Source organism: Odocoileus virginianus, chromosome 15, assembly GCF_023699985.2.
Source record: "Odocoileus virginianus isolate 20LAN1187 ecotype Illinois chromosome 15, Ovbor_1.2, whole genome shotgun sequence".
In the NCBI taxonomy this organism is placed as follows: domain Eukaryota; kingdom Metazoa; phylum Chordata; class Mammalia; order Artiodactyla; family Cervidae; genus Odocoileus; species Odocoileus virginianus.
The window spans coordinates 46,348,941-46,373,473 of record NC_069688.1 but is presented as its reverse complement, the minus strand read 5'-3'; the positions used below and the strand labels follow the sequence as shown (position 1 = coordinate 46,373,473).

At 38.9% G+C, this 24,533-nt stretch overlaps 1 protein-coding gene across 33 annotated transcripts in view; it reads left to right on the top strand.

The window, feature by feature from the left end:
• Positions 1-24,533, top strand: part of RIMS2 (regulating synaptic membrane exocytosis 2) — a 586,561-nt gene that overhangs the window by 155,965 nt on the left and 406,063 nt on the right. For all 33 annotated transcript variants that reach the window (XM_070477293.1, XM_070477273.1, XM_070477284.1 and 30 more), the window contains one exon: positions 13,667-13,977. In XM_070477293.1, the coding sequence (XP_070333394.1) occupies positions 13,667-13,977 (311 nt within the window). The remainder of the gene's footprint in view (positions 1-13,666; positions 13,978-24,533) is intronic.

Genomic DNA, 24,533 nt, shown 5'->3' with positions numbered 1-24,533 from the left:
GGAACCTGATGGGATTGCAAAGTTCATGGGGTCTCAAAGATTCAGCCTCTACTGAGCGACTAACACCAGCAAAAATAATTTAGGCTGGCAATGGTGGTGACTTAGTGTGGTTGTGGTGAAGATGATGAGATGTCATCTCTGTAGATATATTTTAAAAGAAGGATTTAAAAGATTTTCTGGTGGAATGTATGTGAGGTATGAAAGAAAAAATTATTCCAAGGTTTTTGGCCCCAGGCAAACCAGGAGGATGGGGAATTGCCATTAACCACTCCGAATAAAACAGTGAATGCAGTAGTTTGGAGGTAAAGGTCTGGAATTCAGTTTTGACTTTTGAGATGAATCAAGATATATATGCACTGAAGTTAGATAAAAGACAGTGCTTTTAATTTTGTACTGTGATAGTACTATGATACAGTTTAGCTTTCATAGAATAGTAAATCTCCCTTGGGTGGGCTGAGTTGAACTTGCATCACTTTGAATTGTGCTTTGAAGTAGACCAGATGTCTATATGATTAGTGATGCTGTTGCCTTTTAGCAGTTAGAGGAGCAAGAAGGACAGTTTGCAAAAGGAAGTCCATATAGCAGTCCATATGGCAGTTTACTTGCAAGGATCTCAAATTATTTTATCCATTAAAATTTTAAAGAATTATTAGTGAGAATCTGAGAAACTAGTAAATGAAACTTTATGATTTGAACTCTTGGAATTAATGCCTCTTCCTTAAAAATTTCTGTTTCACTAGAATGTTCTAGTGATTTCCATATCACCATATTTTGTTAGTGTTTTGTTACTATTTCATTTAGTTTTACGCCTCCAATTCTTTTCATTTTAGATAAAGCATCATTTTGTAATCTTCATATAATTATGTTCTGGCCTCTCCCTTTTATAAGATGTTTTCTTCAGAAAATATGTTCTGTTCTCCATTTTAAATGAAACCTATGCTTTCTATTTTAAGAAAAATAAAGCTTGCTTTCCATCAATTTCAGCCATAATTTGGGGCTTCCCAAATAGCTCAGTGGGTAAGAGTCTGCCTGCAATGAAGGAAATTCAGAAGACTCAGGTTCAACCCCTGGGTGGAAAAGATCCACTGGAGGAGGGCATGGCAACCCACTCTAGTATTCTTGCCTGGAGACTCCCATGGACAGAGGAGCCTGGCAGGTGCCATGGTTACAAAGATTTGGGCACGACTGAAGTGACTGAGCTCATATGCAAGTCATAATTTTACTTTAAATTTATTGAAATGATTTTATAGTTCTATAATTTATACAGCATAACTTTTAAGTTCTGCATGTTGGAAAAGAAAACTGTCAACTAATAGATGTTTATATTTACTCTCTTGAATTTTTGAGTAAGTTAACATGCAGTGGAAAATAATGATTCTAATTAATACCATCACATTTTATAATGTAGAATAATGATACTCTTTCAACTTACTTTTAATTTTATGAAAGTTACTATATTTTTAACTGAAACTTGATTTATTTTTAGGGAAAAATTAGATTAACAGTGTAGTGATAATATAAAACTAGTAGTTCAGATTGAACAAAGTGCTATAGCACAGACTAGTGGGAAAACTTAATAATTGCAGAAATATTTACTTCCCTTAAACTTGCTGGATATGCCTACAACTTAAAGAGTTGTCTTTTCTTTAAAAACAAAAACAAACAAAAAAAAACACTTAGAGAAATTCAAACTTAAAATGCAATTCTGAATTAAGGTAAGATTTAAAAGTCAAATATTTATTATGAAGGCAGTAGCTACCTATTCTGATAATAAGCAATATGCAATTAAATTCTTCTCAATGACTAGTTTACTTTGAAACCACTTTTCTAGTTTTTTGATAAAATTTAATTTAGAACAGAGAGTTTATAAAGTGAATCACATGCTTTGATGGAAAGAAAATAAAACAACGCTACAAAATATGTAATTTTGTTTATGTATCTGGCTAATTGGTACCTTTTTACATAAACCTGACTTCTTTATTCACATCACTCCATAAAAAACAAACAAACAAACAAAACCTTGAAAGTAAGCTGTCCTGTATTTTAAAAGCTATATTTGTATGAAAATTCAATGACTAGTCCTCAGTTAACTAATATATTTATTTTAGCCTTAATTGGTTGCTAGTCTGACACCTGGTTACACACTCCTCTATCTCCTACCACTTTTTTTCTTTTCTCTCTTTTTTCATTTTGAAATATTTCAAAGATATCAAGAAGTTTAGAGAATACCAAGCAAGTTATACAAATCTTAAAATGTTCTCATGTTTTATATTTTTTTCTGAGATAGCACAATTATCTTTACTTATTATTCTATAAGTTTTTATTTGTATAGGTTATAAATACTGCTTATACCTAAACACTGCTAAACCATATAAAGCATTGTTTTACAAGGTTTTAAACTTTATATTATGGATCATACTGTATATATTTTTCTGAAATTTTTCTTTATCTATTTTGAGATTTAGATCCACATACATCTTCTAATTCATTCATTTTGATTGCTGAATATAATTCTTCTGCATGAATAGGCTAGATGTGGGTTTGATCCTTGGATTGGGAAGATCCCCTGGAGTAGGAAATGTCAACCTGCTCAAGTATTCTTGCCTAGAAAACTCCATGGACAGAGGAGCCTGGTGGGCTCCAGTCCATGGAGTCAGTCAGACATGACTGAGTGAGCACACGCACACATCCTTATAAGAGGAGATTTACACACAGAGAGAGAAGGTGATGTGAGGATGTAGCAGAGAGAGACCGGAAGGTGCTGTCCTTACAGACTGGACTGATGTAACCACAAGCCAAAGAATGCTGATAGCCATCAGAAGCTGAATGCCGGAAAACGCAAAGCATTGATTTTCCCTAGAGTCTCTTCAATGAGCAAGGCCCTGTTGATACCTTGATGTTGGTCCATTGATGCTGAATTTGAATTCAGACTTCTGGTTCTTCAGAGTCGTGCAAAAATGTATTTCTAGTTTGTGGTAATTTGTGACAGCAGCCATAGGAAGCTAATTTACTGCTCTTTTCTGATTTTGCTATTAAAATCTTTTCAGTCTTATAAATTGCATTGGGGACGTTACCTTTTTTCTCCTTTCTATAATAGTTCAAAAAAGTTTGTGATCACCTTTTCAGTGTTTGGTAAGCATCAAATGTTAAAACCATCTAGACCCCATTTCTTTTTTGGTGAGATGATTTTTTTTTAAGTTTTTGCTGTAGTTTTTTCCTTTTCTCTCTCTCCTTCTCTTTGCCTCCCTTTTGCCTCCCCCCACCCCGCTTTGCCTTTCCCCTGAACTTATGTTTTCCTTATTAACAATTTTGTGATTGTCTACATGCAGTGTCTGGTCTCTCCAATGCAGAACCAGGTCTTTAGAAGTGAGCTGGGATCTTGTTTCCATCTTGATATTTAGTGATACTGCAAATTAACATAGTAGTGGTATTTTAAGTTAATGATCTTGCAAATTCATATATACAAACCAAGGTCATGGTTGGCTTTGTTGCGGGTCTTGTTACAAGACTGTGTCCCATTTATCTGAGCCCATAGCTATGTGTAATCTGTAGGTTGAGGCAGTTTTCTATAGTAATTTCCAGCTTCTTTTATTAATGAATCCCCTGGGCATCAAGAAGTGAATCTTGACTCCAAGTTTTCATTTTACAAGGAGCACATTTAGTTCTTTTATCCCACAGAGCTCTGTTTTCAGCCATTGGTGCCTGCTTTTTTGGCTGGGGGCACAGTGGCCCTAAGGCTTCAGCTCTGCTCCTACCTTCATTTTGTTTTAATTTTACTAGTTTATTTCTACTTTTTATAAGCTAAAATTCTGGGTGCAGAAACAAAAATCTTTCTATACAAGCAATATCTATTTTAGCAGAAAAAAGTTAAAAGTTAAGATTTTTATCATGCCATGAAACAAAGTAATATATAAAAATAAGAGTTAAGGAAAGTAGAAAGAGGCTTAAAGGTTTAAGTTTAGGCAGAATGGTAGAGGTCACTATAGTTTTTAGTTCTTTATAATAATTTCCCTGAGGTTTTAAGGATAAGTTAAAATGGTATTTTTTTCAACAGTTGTGTGTTTTGTTTTGATAAAAATACAGATACCTAAAATGTTTAGTAATATTGACTGCATGGCAGTACAATAAATGACTATATTTTCCACTTAATTGTCTTTCATTTTCACTTCACTTCCTGTCTTTTAAAAGAGTACTTTCCTTTTCTGTGCGCTGCAGCCTCCCACCCTGCCAGAGTAGAGGAACCAGCCATTTTATCGGAAACTAGACGTTTCCAGTTCTTCTTTCTCTAGGTGTGGTTCTGGTTCATACTTTGCACTTTGGCGAATATTAATTTTTGACTGTAACTGACAGTATTCAGTTCACAGAGAAATAGGTATAGTATATTTGAAGTGCCTTTTGGTTTAGATTATTTTATCAGTAAGCTGGCTTCTTTTGGGAAGCTTTGGAATGATGAAGGGGGACGCCATAGGCCTAAGTCCAAGCCTGAGGGTTCTTGGGGAGAGTGTCAGGGACACAGTCAAGGAAGAGTCTGCGGCTTCTACCTGTACATGGTGAGGAAGAAGAAAGACAGTGGGAAGGCACAGATGGTCAGAGCAATGTTCTAGTCTGTTCTTTTCTAGTCTTTGACTCAGGATGATGATGCTTATTAGTTAAGTCAAAGGGCAGCTTTTACCCTTATTAATGTCAGGCGAGTGTATACTTCTTGGTTTTTGTCTCGTAACAACAAAGATTTGGAGTGACGGACATTAAAGTCTGCTGCGTGTCATAGCTCTCGGGTCTTGGACAGACTGTGGTATAGCTCTCAGGTCTCAAACAGACCGTGTTATAGCTCTTAGACAAATCAGTGTTACAGCTCTGTGTTACAGCTCTATTTTATTTAGATAATAACAGGTAAATCCATTCTTGAGGCGTGAGGGCATGCCGACCCAAAGATGGGAAGAGAAGAGTGCCCCAGCGTGTGTGTGTGTGTGTGTGTGTGTGTGTGTGTGGGGTGGGGGAGAGAGAGCGAGAGAGAGCGCGCCCTTTGGCTCCTCTTTTTATATGTTTTTTCCTTCCCCCTGGGCCTGCCCTATGTAAATTTGGCTTAGCCAGGAGTGCTGTTTTGCCTGCAGTCCTCATTCTGGTCCTCGGACCTTTCTTTGACCTTCCTTTGTTCTATTTTTCTCGGGCTTTCCCCTTTCTTGTCTTCTAGCCACTGCCATTTTGGACTCCTGTTTTCTATTCTAACTAACTAACATTAATATTTGAGGTTCTTGGAAGCGATGTCTTTCTGGATGTCCTTCCAGCATTAGCTTTCCAGAACTATCCTCAGCTCAGGGGGCACGGAGGGCACAGAAGTAGCTGCGTGTCCCTGCTGTGACACCCCGCCAGTGCTGAGGGCCGAGGGCTGTGGCCGCTCTGCCGTAGAGACTGCCGCACAGCTACCTGGGGCCGCGGCTGAACGGAGGGTTGTTCAGAGGCGAGGAGGAGTCAGCAGAGCCTTGGGAGCTGGAGTGAGATCAGTCAACAGTGGAGCGCGGTCCTGTCTGAGCAGAGCAGAACCAGACTACGAGTTAGATGAGCGGCTGATGTTAGCAGCAGAAGCTCCACGGGACACCCAGATGCTTTCTTGGAAAACAGCAGGGGAAGGGGTAGAAATGTAAAGCATAGAGAATTTATCCAAAGGAGCTATTTATCAGGCTAAAATTTAGTACTCAGTTTTGAAAGAAATCTGGGTAATCTGCTGTTGAGGAAGATCAGATAAATAATTAGAGAAATAAACAACCTATGTTTCTTTGTGAGTAATTTTTCAAAGCCATTATCAATAGCCAAACAAGACTTGGAGAGCTCCAAGTAAGAATTTCTTCTGTGCTGCTGCTGTCTCCTGACAGGCTTAATGAAAACACTGCCGAACTCTCCTGTGTCAACCGACAAATGTGATTGTATATTAGCTAGAGATGCCATGCTTGTGGTTCATGGGGAATTTGGCAAAGTCTGGCTGCTTGTCTTGGGGTATCAGAGGGAAGAAATTTTCTGATACTTGTTTTGTAATCTATAAGCCCCTTACATTGAAATTACATTGATCTCTTAATTCCTTAAGGAACATGTTTGAAAAACTTTAATCCTCTTAAAGTATGGTCTGGTACTTCCTTGCCAGTTGTACCATGATAGCGCTAGGGAAGGGGCATGTAGGTTAGTAGCCTGCAGTGCCACTGAACTCTACCTTTTGGGGAACAGAAACACCATAGATCTAATGATGGGAACAGTAGGGTAATGCTGTAATTGACTTTTCTGGATTTCCAGGCCTATTGAAGATCTCTGCGTTCTTTTTTTCCCCAAATTCAGCCTGGGCCTGGGGAGAGGAAGCATCAGGGATTTATGGTGTGATTGTATTCCTTTTGTAGCATTTCTCATAATAGTAATCTAAAGAATATTTGTGTGATCATTTGCAATTATTTGTCTTCTTTACTATACTTTAAACTCCACAGCAAAATCTATGTCTGCTGAGCTGTATTTGCCAGCTCTTAGCATAGTGTTTGGCATACACTAGGCATTTAGTGAATACTGAGTGAGTGAATAAATAATGAATGAGTTAGTGTTAATAGTTACTTGTGTATCTATAAATAAATTAAAATTTTATGGTCTGAATTAATTTTATGGTAAATTACAGCTTCATCCAAGTTTGTCTTTTAATACTAAATGTATAATCTTTTAGGAGATTATATTAGATACATTATATTCAGTGATGCACTGAAAAATGCTAACCACAGGCTTTCTGTAAGAAAATGTCCTGGTTGGTGGTATTTTCCAATTTTCATAGTCTAAAAACATCCAGTATGGCTGCTTTCAAGTAACTCAGGCTACTTCATCGAATGCAGAGTTGAGAAGAAATGTGCCCAAGCCGTTCTTAAGACTCAGTGAAAGTTGGCTCCAGAACAACACTGAAGCACATTTTTATGCCCGTTTTAGTAATGCATTGTTCTTCACATATAAAGAGTTATGCTGGTGACGCATTCAGTAGAACATGTGCTTAGGAAAGATTTTGAATTAGTCAACTGCAAATGATAAACTTAGAAAGTTTCTGTAGCTCAACATAACAGAAGTTTATTTCTCACAGTGTGAACTCCACACTGCTGTCTGTGGCTGATCATCAGAGGCTCCCTTCCAAATAGTCATTCAGATTCCCAGGCTCCTTCTTTTTTTTTAATGGATCCTTTATTCCCCAGGGTCTTGAATGAGGAGCTTGATCATTGCATATGAGAATTTTGAGTGGTCATGAAATGGCACACATCATTTCGCTTGTAATCCATTGGCCAGAACATAATAATGGCCATCTCTACAAGGGAGATTGGGAAATGTAATTTTCTAAGAAAAAAGGAAATAAATTTAATAGCTAGCTAGATCTTCCACAGTTTTCTAGTCATGTGATAGGGTTAAACCAATCAGTTTAACACTTTTTTTCTGACAAATGCACACATTGATAAGCATTGTAGATTAGTGGTAGAGCCTAGTCTGATTAGACTGGAGTTTAGTAAATTCTTTCATTCTGTGCAAAGTTAGCTGGTTTTACCAACTTTGCCTTGGTCTCATGAGCACCAGTCTCTAAGCAGTAATCCTTCATTTCTCTGAGATACTCTGTTATTTATTATCCCTATTTAGATGAAAATGAGAGTGTTCGAGGTTTACATTCCTTTAAGTTATTGTATGCAGTTAACATAGTTTTGTTTGTGACTATGAAATTTAGCTATTACATTTACCAGTTTTATGGTTTTGAAGAGATACTCCTATTTTCCTTAGTTTTTTCCCCTTTTTAATCCCAACAAGGATGTTTGTGGAGGGAACATATGGTAATAAGGGACAAATTTGGGCCACTAGTATTTCACCTCTTATATTGCTGTACTACTTTGAAAATATTGGGATATTTAGAATTGAAAGTAGTAATACCTTATAATTTTGAATCCTGTGTGTCTTTGTATTCTCAGGGCCTAGTTTTTTTCTTTTTCTTTTTTGATAAATGATGACCAGCCAAACTAATAGGCTTTAACCTTGGTGATTTATGAGCATATGTATTTCTAAGATGTTTTGAAAGCATTTATCATAAGGTACATTTGCTGGTTAACTTAACTTGCTAAAGGATTCCATTAACAAAAGTCCTGCTATTTTATCCCAAATTAGTTAATTTCTTTCCACAGACACAGAATTCAGCTGTAATAGACATCAGTTGTTTCATAGCCAATTAGTGAAAATTCACGTCACAGCACATGTATGTGTTTGTAAGACACTGTTCGTATCAGCAATTGATAAGTTGCAATGTATGTAAAGGGCTTCCAGTGAAATTGTCAGTTTCTGTATTAATTTAAGTGAGTAGATTTAGACTTTCTGATCCTTAAAGATTAATAGATTCTTAATCCGAGAGTAGGAGGAGATAGTGAGAGAGGGGTAATTCAGTGTTAGGATATGAGGATTACTAGAGGCCAGCAGTTTAGGAAGGAACACAGGATCCAGTCAGAATTCCCTGATGGCTCAGACGGTAAGGAATACACCTGCGAAGGGGGAAGCCTGGGTTTGATCCCCGGGTTGGGAAGATTCCCTGGGGAGGACATGGCGACCCACTCCAATATTCTTGCCTGGAGAGTCCGGTGGACAGAGGAGCCTGGTGGGCTATAGTCTATGGAGTTGCAAAGAGTCAGACACGACTAAGCGATTAACCACAGCACAATGTGGATAGCCAGAGAGTATGAGAAAAGTATTAAGACATAGTGTCTTTAATAGGAATCAGACAGCATCCTTCACACCTTGCAGTCATTTATTTTATATATTAATATCCACTGAGTGTTAACAGATAAGGAAAACTAAGCTCATAGTGCTTCTAGTTCTTCTTTTTTTTTCATTTTGCACTACCTGGAAATGATACTGTTCGTACAATGAGTTAATTTAAACTTATAAATGTGTACAAATAGTATCATGCACTTACCTAGTTTACTCTGAGGTCAATGGGCAGGGCTGGTCATGGCCTCCTCTCGCCTGCCTGGCCACTCTGAGGAGCGCGTGCGACTCACTGGACATGCGAGTTGGGAGTTGCTGCCACGGTGGCTCTCTTACCTTTACCAAACACCAGGGTCACCTGTAGGATTTGGCAAATGGATAAAAGGAAATAACACATTTCTGCATTCTTTCCCAATTTCTGATCCAGTAGGTCTGGGGGGTAGCCTGAAAAGGTGCACTTCTAAAGTTTCCAGGTGACACTTAGCTGCTGTTCTCCGGACACTCTTGAGACTCTCTGAAAGAGTTTAAGTAACCTGCTTACCTTGTGACAAATAATGAAGCAGCAGTAAGTTGTTTCTGCAGATGATCATGATTGGATAGTTCACAAACTCTCATTTCTGTTTCATTATCAATTACCAGGTGCAAAAGGATGTTATTCTTCAATATTCTGAGTGTGACTTAGTCCAGATAACTTCATATCATAAAATCATATAGCTGTATTATCACTGTTAACATGAATCATAATTTTTAAAAAATAAAGCAGAAAGGTTCAAATTAATTTTTAATATTATTTTCTGGCTCTATATTTAGTTGCTTTCAATTTTAAAAGAGATCTGCAGTACCTACATTTGTCACAAGATGGCATTTAAAAGCTGCAAATTTTGGTTGAAATTTGATTTTTGAGACTATTGATGAGTTCGATGTATTTATGTTTCATATGTATTGAAACCAAAAGAAATTTGAACTATGATGTATTTTTAAAAATTTGAGTGAGATTTTGATATTTTAATATCAAAAATGTTTTCTTATTTACTTATAAAAATAAGACTGTAACAAAAATTAATGTTATTGATGACTAATTCTTTTGGAGATGGATGAACCATGAGTCTTAGTGTAATAGCATAAAAATTTTATTATACTACATCCCCCAGAAAGATTTCAAATGATTTCAAGTTAGCAAACACTTAGAAGGTCTTACTGTTCTATAATGTATAAACTCTTATTATGCAAATAGGGTTTCCCAGGTGTCTCAGTGGTATTCCTTCTGCCAATGCAAGGAATGCAGGAGAACGGGTTCGATCCCTGGGTTAGGAAGATCCCCTGGAGTAGGAAATGGCAACCCACTCCAGTATTTTTGTCTGGAGAATCTCATGGATAGAAGAACCTGGTGGGCTACTGTCCATAGCGTCAGAAGAATTGGACACAACTGAGCAACTGATTCAAGCAACTGACTGAGCAAATAGATTCAAGGGATTAGATCTGATAGACAGAGTGCCTGAAGAACTATGAACGGAGGTTTCGTGACATTGTACAGGAGGCAGGGATCAAGACCATCCCCAAGGAAAAGAAATGCAAAAGGCAAAATGGTTGTCTAAGGAGGCCTTACAAATAGCTGTGAAGAGAAGAGAAGTGAAAGGCAAAGGAGAAAAGGAAAGATATACCCATTTGAATGCAGAGTTCCAAAGAATGGCAAGGAGAGATAAGAAAGCCTTCCTCAGCGATCAGTGCAAACAAATAGAGGAAAGCAATAGAATGGGAAAGACTAGAGATCTCTTCAAGAAAATTAGAGATACCAAGGGAACATTTCAGGCAAAGACGGGCACAATAAAGGACAGAAATGGTATGGGCCTAACAGAAGCAGAAGATATTAAGAAGAGGTGGCAAGAATACACAGAACTATACAAAAAGATCCTCATGACCCAGATAATCACGATGGTGATTATCACTCACCTAGAGCCAGACATCCTGGAATCTGAAGTCAAGTGGGCCTTAGAAAGCATCACTATGCACAAAGCTAGTAGAGGTGATGGAATTCCAGTTGAGCTATTTCAAATCCTAAGAGATGATGCTGTGAAAGTGCTGCACTCAATATGCCAGCAAGTTTGGAAAACTCAGCAGTGGCCACAGGACTGGAAAAGGTCAGTTTTCATTCCAATCCCCAAAAAAGGCAATGCCAAAGAATGCTCAAACTAGTGCACAATTGCACTCATCTCACACACTAGTAAAGTTATGCTCAAAATTCTCCAAGCCAGGCTTCAACAGTACATGAACTGTGAACTTCCAGATGTTCAAGCTGGTTTTAGAAAAGGCAGAGGAACCAGAGATCAAATTGCCAACAACTGCTGGATCATCAAAAAAGCAAGAGAGTTCCAGAAAAACATCTACTTCTGCTTAATGACAGTGCCAAAGCCTTTGACTGTGTGGACCACAACAAACTCCGGAAAATTCTTAAAGAGATGGGAATACCAGACCACCTGACCTCTTGAGAAATCTGTATGCAGGTCAGGAAGCTAGTTAGAACTGGACGTGGAACAACAGACTGGTTTTGAATAGGGAAAGGAATATGTCGAGGCTGTGTGTTGTCACCTTGCTTATTTAACTTATATGCAGAGTACATCATGAGAAACACTGGGCTGGATGAAGCACAAGCTGGAATCAAGATTGCCGGGAGAAATATCAATAACCTCAGATATGCAGATGACACCAATGGCAGAAAGCAAAGAAGAACTAAAGAGCCTCTTGATGAAGCTGAAAGAGGAGAGTGAAAAAGTTGGCTTAAAACTCAGCATTCAGAAAACTAAGATCATGGCATCCAGTCCCATCACTTCATGGCAAATAGATGGGGAAACAGTGGAAACAGTGTCAGACTTTATTTTCTTGGGCTCCAGAATCACTGCAGATGGTGATTGCAGCCATGAAATTAAAAGACGCTTATTCCTTGGGAGTTATGATCAACCTAGACAGCATGTTAAAAAGTAGAGACTTTAGTTTGCCAACAAAGGTCCGTCTAGTCAAGGCTATGGTTTTTCCAGTGGTAATGTATGGATGTGAGAGTTGGACTGTGAAGAAAGCTGAGCGCCGAAGAATTGATGCTTTTGAACTGTGGTGTTGGAGAAGACTCTTGAGAGTCCCTTGGACTGCAAGGAGATCCAACCAGTCCATCCTAAAGGAAATCAGTCCTGTGTGTTCATTTGAAGGACTGATGCTGAAGCTGAAACTCCAATACTTTGACCACCTGATGCAAAGAGTTGACTCATTTGAAAAGACCCTGATGCTGGGAGGGATTGAAGGCAGGAGGAGAAGGGCATGACAGAAGATGAGATGGTTGGATGGCATCACTGACTCAATGGACATGACTTTGAGTAATCTCTGGTAGTTGGTGATGGCCAGGGAGGTCTGGCATGCTGGGGTCCATGGGGTAACAAAGAATCAGACACGATTGAGCGACTGAACTGAACTGAGCAACTGAGCATGCACACATGTGCATTATGCAAATAGAAGATAGAGATGTTGCCCCCAGTGAGCTTTGAATTTAGTTGGAGAAACATGAAGAGAAATGTATATCCAATTTGAAGAGAGAACAAAATAAAAATGATCAAGTGCAGTGTTGTTTGATATAGACTGTACAATGTGAACTGAAATAATGGGCAATGAAGCAAAAATTTTAAATTGCATTTTACAAAAGCATCCTTGTATCAGTTGAAAATAGCATGTTGAATTTTTCTTTTACTGCGATTAGCTATATTATTATAATTGATTGAAACCAAGAAGAAATGTTGAACCATCTGGAGAGCCTTAAGATTCAGTATTTGACATAAATATGACATTAAAAAACACTTGATTTTTTTTCTTAATTAATTGAAAAACATTTTTCAGAAGAAGGTAAAGTTTATCTGCCCATACAGATGTTAGTTTCAAACTTCTTTGATTCCTGGAGTCTGAAAAATGCATCTATTAAAAAATCAAGAGTAGGATGATGGTTACCAGGGGATGGGAGGGAGTAAAGGGAATTTGCTGTTTAATAGATATAGACTTTGAATTTTACAAGACACACAAATTTTGGGGATATGTTTCACAACAATGTGAATATACCTAATACTACTGAACTGTGCACTTAAAAATGGTTAAATGGTGCATTTTATGTAAAGTGTCCTAGCAAAATTATGGAATTTTTAGGTTTCTATTAATCAGCAATATTCCTAGCTTTATTTTAGCCATTAAGAGCTACTCAAAAGAAATAAAAGACCCTCAATAAGCTGTAATATATTTGGTGATAAAAGATTAACCTAGTATTAGTAGGTAACGTACTGAAAGTCCAACATAAACCAGGCATTATGCCATTGTGCCAGACATTTTATATAAATTATTTCAATCCTCAAAACAATAATAGGAAAATGAATATTACTATCCCTATTTCTTATTTATCATTAAGGGAACTCAGTTTTATAAACATGAAGGTTCAGTACCTTGTTGAACTTTGAATTTAGTTGGAGAAACATGAAGAGACATATATATCCAATTTGAAGAGAAAACAAAATAAAAGTGGTTGCCAAGGTTCCTTGGAGTTGGTGTTAAATCCAATTTTTTCTAGCCTCAAAATCCATTTTCTGTGTATTTTACTATGCCCCTATTTTAAATAAAAAGCAGTTAAAGAATACAAAGGAACAACTAGTAATTTTGCATTCTAGTTTGGTATTTCTGCTGCCAGTAAATATTGTCTATTTCATTATAGTTATTTTGACAGAGTTAAAAGATATGTGATTTAATTTACAATAGTAGTTAATCTGGATTATGTTTTAACTTTAGAAAGAATGACCATACATTTATATATGTATTTTGTTAGCTTGAGTTATTGTCTCTCTTTTTACTTGCTTTTAACTTTGGAAACACTAATTTCTTTTCCCTGTATATTCACGTGCAGGTTATGTGGGTATGTAATTTGTGCCGAAAACAACAAGAAATCCTCACTAAATCGGGAGCATGGTTTTATAATAGTGGATCTAATACACCACAGCAACCTGACCCGAAGGTTCTCAGAGGACTGCGGAATGAGGAGGCGCCTCAGGAGAAGAAGGCAAAACTGCACGAGCAGGCCCAGTTCCAAGGCCCCTCAGGTGACTTATCTGTACCTGCAGTGGAGAAAAGTCGATCTCATGGGCTCACAAGACAGGATTCTATTAAAAATGGGTCAGGAGTGAAGCGCCAAATTGCCAGTGACGTAGCTTCAGACAGGTAAACATTTTGCTTAATCTTTAGGTAAATATTATTTTTAAACTTCATTCCAAACAGAAACAAAAATACACGACATGTTTAGGCAACAAATGAGTTGTCTAAATATAGTGTAAATGTCCGTATGTTTTATGGAAATGCTGAAAGTGATGTTAGGACTTGAGCTCTTACATGTTTGAACAGTCTTAGATTTGATGAGGGAGTGTCAGATTGTTCCAGAATAAAGAAGTGAAATGAAACAGGGAGCCTAGATAGGAGGTTATGATCCCAGGAAAGACAAATGGGCATAAGAGCAATGGGAATGAAGAAGAGATGGTTTTTTAAGACACTTTGGAGAGGTTGGATTGATGGGACCAACTGGAAGAGGAATTGAGAGAATGGGGAAGATTAATCACATTTCCAAAGGTTCTACCTCAGGTTGAAGCATGAAGTGGTTTTCCAACTGATGAAAGGGTTTCATAGTCTGGTTTTTCAATTGAGTAACTCTGTTATTTACTCTTTGGCTCAGTTCTATGGGCTTCTCCATGTTCAAAGTGTTAGACTTTTAAAAATAGTTTATGGGTCTTAGATTTCCTAATTTTGGAAGGAGGAGAGTGAAAAATTTTGTTGGGAAGATTATTTTTCTATACCATATTCCTCTGTTTGAACTGAAAATTTAAAAAAACATCTAGTTTACACTATGTTTGTTATCTGGAAGTGGCAGATACATTTACATTTGAACAACTATAAAGTCATACATTTGTTGAAACACAAATCTAAGTTGTGCTTACAGGATGGTGGGTTCTGAGTGTTACTGAATGCAAGTCTGTGTGCCCCACGCAGTGAGGCCAAATGGTACGAAAGCTTCGGAGTCTGGAACAGAGAAAAATATATTGCAATGCCATGAGAGGAGACAGATGGCTCACATCCTCAGAACTCCAAAACTTTCAGCAAAGCCCATTATAGGAAAGGTGAGGGAGGGGTATAGTTAGCGTCAGATCCTTTGTTCTTGAGGTCAGGTCATGGTTGGGTCAGAATATTCCCGCGAACCTCCACCAAAACAAATGATATTCTCTGTTCTGACAAGAAAAGGCAAGGTCTCGAGACTCAGCCTTTGCTCTCTGAGGTACAGGCCCTGGCTAAGAGAAGGGGACTGGTTACCCTGCCCAGGAGTGTTCACATCCAGCCCCTGGTCTGGGTCCTCCTACGGGATCCGGGCCTGGCAGATGAGGCCGGCAGTGCTCTCAGGACGGGGTCCCCAGACCCTGTGCAGCCGTCATCACTGAGGGAACCCACTGCCCAGGACTGCAGGCTTTTCATTTAAACTGGAGAGAATCATTTGTGGCAAATACCAGTCAGATTAATTCCCAGCTCACAACAATTGCCCTTCTTTGAGAATAGCCCCAACCATAGAGGTGGACCTGAAGTAATGGTGTACAGTGTTCTTGCAACTTAACCCTGACCTCTGGCCACCTCCTAAGGGTAGACAACTGATCAAGCTGTATCAGTTTTTGAAACTTAAATGCACAGACTGTTACCTTAAGTTGTTACCTTAATGACAGTTATCCACATACTCAGGTGCTGAGGCCTCCATGGACTGTGACTCATGGAGACTGACCCCGCTGTTCGGTCAAGGCCTGAGCCCAGCCACTGGGCGGGCTTGGCAGGGGCTCTGGAACTTTGCAGGGCACAGCCCTTAGCCTGTCCCAGACCACCCCAGCTCACCTACTGGTTCCCAGGCTCGAGGCCCAGGAGGACCTGGGGCAAAGGGCATAACCCACCTCTCACTGCACTTTCTGCCTGGAGGATCGCTGGGAGTCTGACTGTTGGCAGAGGGGCATCTCTAGCCACTGCTCTAAGGGTCTTGTGCTAATGGCCACATGCTAGCCAGGTAAGAGTGGCATGCTAAGGACTGTCTGCCCACACTGCCCCTATTGCAATTCGAAGGCAAAGAACAAATCTCTCCTTTAAAGTTAACATCAGATTCTGCTCAGTAGGAGTTTCTTAGTAACACAGTTTGAGTTGCGGTTTGTGATGTAGATCCCCCTCCAGCTTGAGGGCACCTGCTGCTGCTGCTTAGTCACTGCAGTCGTGCCTGACTCTGAGACCCAGTGGACTGTAGCCCACCAGGCTCCTCTATCCATGGGATTCTCCAGGCAATGATACTGGAGTGGGTTGTCATTTCCATCTCCAGAGGATCTTCCTGACCAAGAGATTGGACACCCGACCCCCACCCATTTTCACAGTGACAGCTCTTAACTGTCTTTCAGCAGAGACTGGACTTTGGCCGCTGGCCTGTGGTCTGACCCTATGTAGGATGGTGGTGCCCTCCAACCTCTGCCACCCGGTCAGTCTTCTCTGGCTGGACACCCCGCCAGGTGCCAGGAATGGAAAAGCTGATTCAAAACCCAGAATAGGGGAGTGTTAGCTGAGAACTGGAGGGTTGTGATCCTCCACGTCTGTGGGGTGGGGAAGGTGCTCAGCTGAGGCGGAAGAACCCACGCCAGGCTGGCTACCAGCTAGACCTGTCCCTTGGTGTCCATGACCCTCCAGGCTCATGGCTGTGTGGAGGCTGGCCATCTCGACTCCTCTGTTGGCTCTCAGAGCCTTGCCTGCCACTAGCAGACGTGCCCTGGAGGCGTGCCCTCAGCCCCATCACCCACGCCCCTCCTGTGTCCAGTATAGCTGAGGTGTGCTGCCGCTATTTCATGAGCACTCAATTATAACAGGTAAGGTGACCATGAGTCACTTTGCTGTTGTTCAGTTGCTCAGTCATGTCTGACTCTTTGCGACCCCGTGGACTGTAGCCCACCAGGCTCCTCTGTCCATGGATTTCCTAGGCAGGAATACTGGAATGGGTTGCCGTTTCCTTCTCCAGGGTGAGAGGCACTTTAGAAGATGCCTAAAGCCATCATCCTGGTGTGTTGCTACATCTTGGGAAAATAATGCAATGATGGCTGTGCTGATTGTTTGAAAACTAGCAAAAGTGAAACAGACAGTGTAAATCCTATCTTGAGCAAAACAGTGGTGATTTCATGGCTGGTATGCTGTGAACACGGCTCAGTGCAAAATCTCAGGAACTCAGGAATTTTAAGGTTAGAGGACCATCTTTGATTGAGGACCACCTTAAGCACACAAAAATTTAAGAGCAGGTAGTTTTATATGTAAGGCAATCCAAGGCATTGCCTGTAGGGAGGTGGGAAATGATCCAGTTAAGGAAGGAATACAATATCAGATGCATTTAAGACCTTAACCTCTTAGCAATTGTATCTCAATCTTACTGGTACTTTTGGGAGACCAAGTATCATTTCCTCAAAGTTATCCCATGCAGTGGGTAAGGAGGCTGGAGATATGTATCCATAACTTTCCTTTGCTATTGGATTAAGACTGTTTCTGGTGGGTATTAACTCTCTGGAACTCATTGCTCAAACATATTCCTGTGCCAGAGAAAACAGTCAGGCAGAATATTACAAATACAGTTAGAAAGCATCACTATGTAGGGAACAGTGAAGGAATAAGCCAGTGTGGATTGAGACAGCAGCAGTGTCTGCTACACAAGGACTTCACGAATCAGGAAAATTTGTGAAATGGCAAGAGTAAAGGTCAAACTGTATGAACCTGCATGAAAAAAAATAGATGAAAACCAAGGGAGATAGGATTTTAAATGAATAAATGGCAATAAAATGGATAATGGAAGCAGACTCCTTCAAAAACTAGATAGCTGAATGAGATAGTTTCCTTTGGACTCTAGAAAGTTAGGTTTAGGAAGAAAAAAGGAAATACTAGAACCCTGAATCACAGAATAGATTATTAAGTTTTGGAGTGCATATTGTTAGGAGTTGTGGATGTTAAAAATAAATCCAACAAATTTATGAGTAATTACTTCACCATTGTAGGGAAATTAGAAGCGTATCTCTAATCTTTGAAGAAGGTGGTAAAAACAAATATATTTCTTTCAATATTATCCCTTGATGCTTCTTTCACTAACGAAGTACTAGCCCAAATGAACAGTAGAATTCTGACACATTATAGGGAAGCAAGAGGTAGTCGTTTTTTTTTAAATTTTTTCTTTTGCCTGGTGCCTTTGACATCTATAACTAGTAAATGCATACTTTACTGACTCAATGTATCCTGTAATTATATCCTTGCTTTCTGAACCTCATAAAAATCAAACCAATAGCCCCCCTTTTTTTAATAAGAAATACTTTTAGTTAGGGAAGAAGTCAAGAGTTTAATATCAGATTTGGTAATTATACCTAGAAAATGGAATTGGTTATAATTTGTATAAATTTTTACTTGGAAAATACTTTCTCTTCAAGAATAAGTCCCCCCTTACCAGAAGCAAGAAATAGTGTTTATTTTTTTAATGCAGGTTCTATATTAATTTATTAGGCATGTATGTGTGGACCTTTTGAATTTTTTTCCCTGGAGCAAGGGATCAGCAAACTCTGTCGCTGGCATCAAATCTGTGCTGTATGTCTTGTAAATAGTTTTGTTGGAACACAGACACATCTGTTAGTTTAGTTATTGTCTGTGGCTACTTTCAGCTAAAACTCCAGAGTTGAGCAGTTAGAAGAAACCAGTTATATGGCCTTCATAGCTTATATTATCTATGTTGCTGCTGCTGCTGCTGCTAAGTCGCTTCAGTCGTGTCCGACTCTGTGCGACCCCATAGACGGCAGCCCACCAGGCTCCCCCGTCCTGGGATTCTCCAGGCAAGAACACTGGAGTGGGTTGCCATTTCCTTCTCCAATGCGTGAAAGTGAAAAGTGGAAGTGAAGTCGCTCAGTCGTGTCTGACTCTTCGTGACCCCATGGACTGCAGCCCACCAGGCTCCTCCGTCCATGGGATTTCCCAGGCAAGAGGACTGGAGTGGGTTGCCATTGCCTTCTCTGATATCTATGACCCTTTACAAAAAAAGTTTGCCTTTTCCTGTCCTAGAGAGAGAGTGGTTAGCTATTTTAGCAGCATTAAAATTTCTCCGTTCTTTGCTTATTTTCTTCTGTTTCTATTTAAGTTACTTCAGGTAAGCCTGTTTCCTGGTTCCCCTTGCCTCCCTCTCCTCTCTCGCTGTCTTGTCTTTCTCTCTCCCTGTGTCTCTCTCCTGTCTTACTGGGATGAGTCTTCTAGCAATATTTGACTTGGACAGTAATATGGATTTTCTCATAAAGAATATAGCTCCAGTTTAAAGTACAATATTATTAGTACTTTGTTCTTTAATATCGTTCAGAAACCAGCAGCCTCAAAAAGAGAAACTTTGGTTTAATTAATTTAAATCTATGGACCTAGAACTATGCTTGAAGGAAAATTATGTTATATTTTCTTGCTTTTAGGAGGCTTTAGTTTAATTTTTAACTATATACTGTAGTGGTTTTGACCTATTTTATGACTTCTTATTTTAGAACAGATCTTCAGTTCAGTTCAGTTCAGTCACTCAGTCGTGTCCGACTCTTTGCAAACCCATGAATTACAGCACACCAGGCCTCCCTGTCCATCACCAACTCCCGGAGTTTACTTCAACTCATGTCCATCGAGTCGGTGATGCCATCCAGCCTTCTCATCCTCTGTCATCCCCTTCTCCTCCTGCCCCCAATCCCTGCCCAGCATGAGGGTCTTTTCCAATGAGTCAGCTCTTCGCATGAGGTGGCCAAAGTATTGGAGTTTCAGCTTCAGCATCAGTCCTTCCAATGAAAACCCAGGACTGATCTTAGGATGGACTGGTTGGATCTCCTTGCAGTCCAAGGTACTCTCAAGAGTCTTCTCCAACACCACAATACAAAAGCATCAACTCTTTGGCACTCAGCTTTCTTCACAGTCCAACTCTCACATCCTTACATGATCACTGGAAAAACCATAGCCTTGACTAGACGGACCTTTGTTGGCAAAGTCATGTCTCTGCACAGATCTTAGCACAGTGCTTTACACATAGACCTTTAGTATTTACTGAATGGTGAATACCAAGTTGGCTCTAGAACTTAACTCTAAGTTATTAATAATGAGTATTTACTTAATTTACTTATTTACAAAAATAGCAAATGTTTGTTATCAACTTAGATACAAAATATTGTTAGAGATTTTCAAATGGTTTTCCTTCACAGTAAGTTTTGAAATGACTGCTTTTTTTGTTATGCGCAGTTTGCTTACCCTCTGCCTCACTGTGTCCCCCAGAAGTGCCTAGTGCTTTCCCAGCCTTTAATTTACATGCATATAACCAGACAACTTTATTAAAATAAAGATTTGAATTTAATAGGTTTGAGGGAGCATCTGAGAATCTGCATTTCTAACAAGCTCCCAAGAGATGCCAGTACTCCTAGTGGAGACCAGTGGCAAAGCCCAGAGGCCTTTAGAGCCCTGTTAGGGAGGGCAACACCAATGTCCTTTAATAGCTCAGTGGCAGTCGTCCTCTGTAGCTCTGTCACTAAGAGGCATGACACTTAGTGGACTTTTGTGGTTCTTAAAGGCAGCACCGTTCCATATTTGAGTATACTGTTCTGATACATTTATTGAGTGGGGCACATGTTGGCCACATTCTTGTAGCTCTAAGTATCTGACTCCTTTATTATAACATATTGAATGTTGTTCTTCAGCATATACTTATTTAAATATATTTTATTTTTTATAAATTATTTATTTTCTCTTTATTATAGGGTTAAGAATATATATGTCTTAAAAATTATGTAATTTATCAGGACAATTTCTACCTTTTCAGGGTAGTAAAGAGGATGTTACAAAGTATTTTATAAAAAGGCTTTGGGAAGGAAGAGGGTTGTGAACCGCCAGGTTAGAGGATCTAAGATGGGATGTAGAGGAAAGTGGGCAAAATAACTATTTTTAAAACTATATATTTTCTTAAAAAATTACAGGAAAACCAAAGTAAAACTGTTTTAAAACAGTTGATGTTTTTATACATTTGAAATTATTGAAAAGTTGAATGCTTCATACTTTTCATAGTTGAAAATTATTGAAATTTGAGAATAGCTAATTGTTTTTTTTTTCTTTTATTATTGTTACTTATTTGGCTGCACTGGCTGCAGCATGTGGAATCTAGTCCCTGACCAGGGATCAAACCCATGCCCCCTGCACTGGGAGCATGAAGTCTTAGTCACTGGACCACCAGGGAAGAGCCTGTTTTTTTCCTTTGTGTAAAATTTTACTATTTTTCTTTTTAGCACTTCCTAGAACATTGGGAGAAGTTAAAAAACAAGAAATAGTGTGACTAATTTGTATGGTGAAAGAGGTACAAAAACTGAAAGTTAGATGTGGGTCCTGTTCTCGCTTCTTCCCTTCGCTGTCAGCATTTGTAGATGTACGTCTTTTTTCTGTGTTCACTTTTCTCATTTCTGAAATAGGAAGGGCACTCCCCAAGATCTTAAAAAACACTCCAGCTCTAAAATTCTTTGTTATGTTATATTTTAAGGTCTTCTGCCGTGGTATAAATTTGGAAGCATTTTCTTCCATTTATTCCCCCTCTCCTGTAATTCACAGTATTGTGTTAAATTAGCTGAAGATTGTATTCCTTCATATTATAATAACTCATTATAATAATTCATTTATTTAACAAATATTTATTGAAATTCAGTACAGATATTACCTTTTACCACATGGCTCAGATAACTTCAGCATGATTCATATTTAAAATTGAATATACTGAGAATATTAGGTTAAATCTTCAATAATAAATTTTGACTCTGATCTTCTAATTGTCATATTATGTAATATTTCTTTCGTTTTTCCTACTTCCTTATTCTGTTGTGAAACAAAAATTTAAAAGTAATAGGAAAAAGTAACAGTTACCTGTTTCTAATGGACTATGAAGCATTTTAAGAAGCATAGCACAAAGAATGTATTATAGGCATTATAGATTCTTAAGTATTTATTTCTATGTTTTACTGATTAAATAATGACACAAAGTACTGACAGACTACATTATGATTGGGTCTGGGATTTTAATTAGACATGAGTGGAAAACAAAAAGTCATATGACTAAATTACATTTCAGTGCATTTTGTTAGATGGTGAAAAATGCTGCCAGGTGTAAGTGATGACAAGAAAATAACAAACTATAAATTGATTATCTTGGATCTAAAGTGTAAAGTTTTAAAGCAAGTTAGAACTTGTATAATGAATAGTTAACAGTTTGGTAATAACCATCATTTCTTGATTGGCTGTTACTCGTGACCTTCCAAGTATCTTTGTGAGCATTTGATTATTTTAGAGTAATAGTAATAATTAAAATATATGTTTAAGACTTCTGCTATATGTGTGGATGGAGTAATAAGGCATAGATTTATATTTTTGCCTGAAGCATCGGAAAAAAATAGACACATTTGAAACAATGGTTTTTAAGAAATTAGGCATCAGACGACAAAGGAGAATCCTGAGCGTAAGGAAATACCGTGAGCCCTATGATTGTCTTAGCATATTGCTTTGAGAGTTTCTAGGATGTTGCAAAGGGCTTCTTAGGTGGTGCTAGTGGTAAAGTACTCCCATGCCAGTGCAGGGGACATAAGAGATGCAGGTTTGATCCCTGGGTTGGGAAGATCCCCTGGAGGAGGGCATAGCCATCCGCTCCAGTATTCTTGCCTGGAGAGTCCCCTTGGACAGAGGAGTCTGGCGGGCTGCAGTGCATGGGGTCACAAAGAGTTGGACACGATTGAAGTGACTTAGCGTGCATGCAGGGTGTTGCAGAGGAGAGGAGTATAAGCAGAGCCCAGAGGTCTTCCTGAGTTGAGGAGACAGTTCTGAGGGTTTGGGGAGACCAGGGCCACTGGGGTTTGCTAGACAGAGTACCTGAGAGTAGTGAACTGAACAGCAAGATACCCTAGAGATCTAAGGATGGCAATCCTTGAGTTTTCAGTGGTGGGATGATTGGGACATTCGTGTGAAGAAACTACTCAAGGTCAGGTAAAGAACCATCCAGAATGATCAGGAGCACTGGCCTGCATTCACAGAGCATCGAAAACAGTGTCTGTTCTCAGCAGCCAGACAAGGAGACCTCAAGATTCCTGGAACACTGAGTAGAGTATTTTGAAAAGTCTTGCCTCAGCAGTGGGGAATAATTAATGCTAAACTGAGGATTGCTTTCAGACGGAATAACAAATCATAAAAACAAGACTTCGTTTGAATTAGTTCTGATGAGATGGGTGAAACTGGAGCCTATTATACAGAGTGAAGTAAGCCAGAAAGATAAAGAACATTATAACATACTAACACATATATATGGAATTTAGTATATGATAACCCTATATGCAAAACAGAAAAAGAGACACAGATGTACAGAACAGACTTTTGGACTCTGTGGGAGAAGGCGAGGGTGGGATGTTTCGAGAGAACAGCATCGAAACATGTACATTATCTAGGGTGAAACAGATCACCAGCCCAGGCTGGATGCATGAGACAAGTGCTCGGGGCTGGTGCACTGGGAAGACGGAGAGGGATCGGGTGGAGAGGGAGGCGGGAGCGGGGATCGGGATGGGGAATACATGTAAATCCATGGCTGATTCATGTCAGTGTATGACAAAACCCACTACAATATTGTAAAGTAATTAGCCTCCAACTAATGAAAATAAATGAAAAAGAAAAAAACAAAAAAACAAAACAAGACCTGAAAGGATAAGCCTGTTTTATGTAATTTAACTGCCTCCCAGAACAAACTTAAAGAAGATTTATAGGAATACAAAAATATCCAGCAGCCACCAAGATAAAATTTATAATATTTGGCATTCAGTCAGAGATAACCAAGCATACACAACAGCAGGAAAGTACTGTTAATAGTGAGGCAGTAACCAGATGCCAGACACCCATCAAGAAGCAACACAGATGCTGGAAGGAGCAGGCAAGAATGTTAAAATTATTACTGTAATTGTATTTCATATAATTTTAAAAGTTAAGTAAGATGTAATATGTGAAAATAATGCTAAAATTATCTAATGCTAAAATGAGATGAGAATGATAATATTAGAAATGAAAAGGGCACTTGATGGGGATAATGGAATATTAGGTATTGAAGAAGAAAAGATCAATGAATTTGAATCAAACCAATAGAAATTTTCCAAAACGGAACCCAAAATTTTAAAAAATGAAGAAAATAATTTTAAAAGTGAAAGAGTATCACAGACTGTGGGACAATATCAAGTAGCTAAATACGTATCTTTGAAGGGGGAGGAGAGATGGAGAGTGCAAAGAAAAATTTAGAGAAATGATTGCCAGACTTTTTTCAGATTTCACTAAAACTACAAATCTGTAATTTTAAGAAGCTCTCCAAATATAAGCTCAGTTGTGTCCGACTCTTTGTGACCCCATGGACTGTATAGTATATGGAATTCTCCAGGCCAGAATACTGGAGTGGGTGGCCTTTCCCTTCTCCAGGGGATCTTCCCGACCCAGGGATCGAACCCAGGTCTCCTGCACTGTAGGCAGACACTTTACCGTCTGAGCTACCAGGGAAGACTGTTTATATACATACATGTTTACAAAGAAAAAGATGACAGCAGATTTCTTGTTGAAAACAATGTAAGAGAGGTGAGAATGTAGTAAATGTCTTTAAAGTACTAAGAGACTAAGAAGAAAATAAAAAAGCC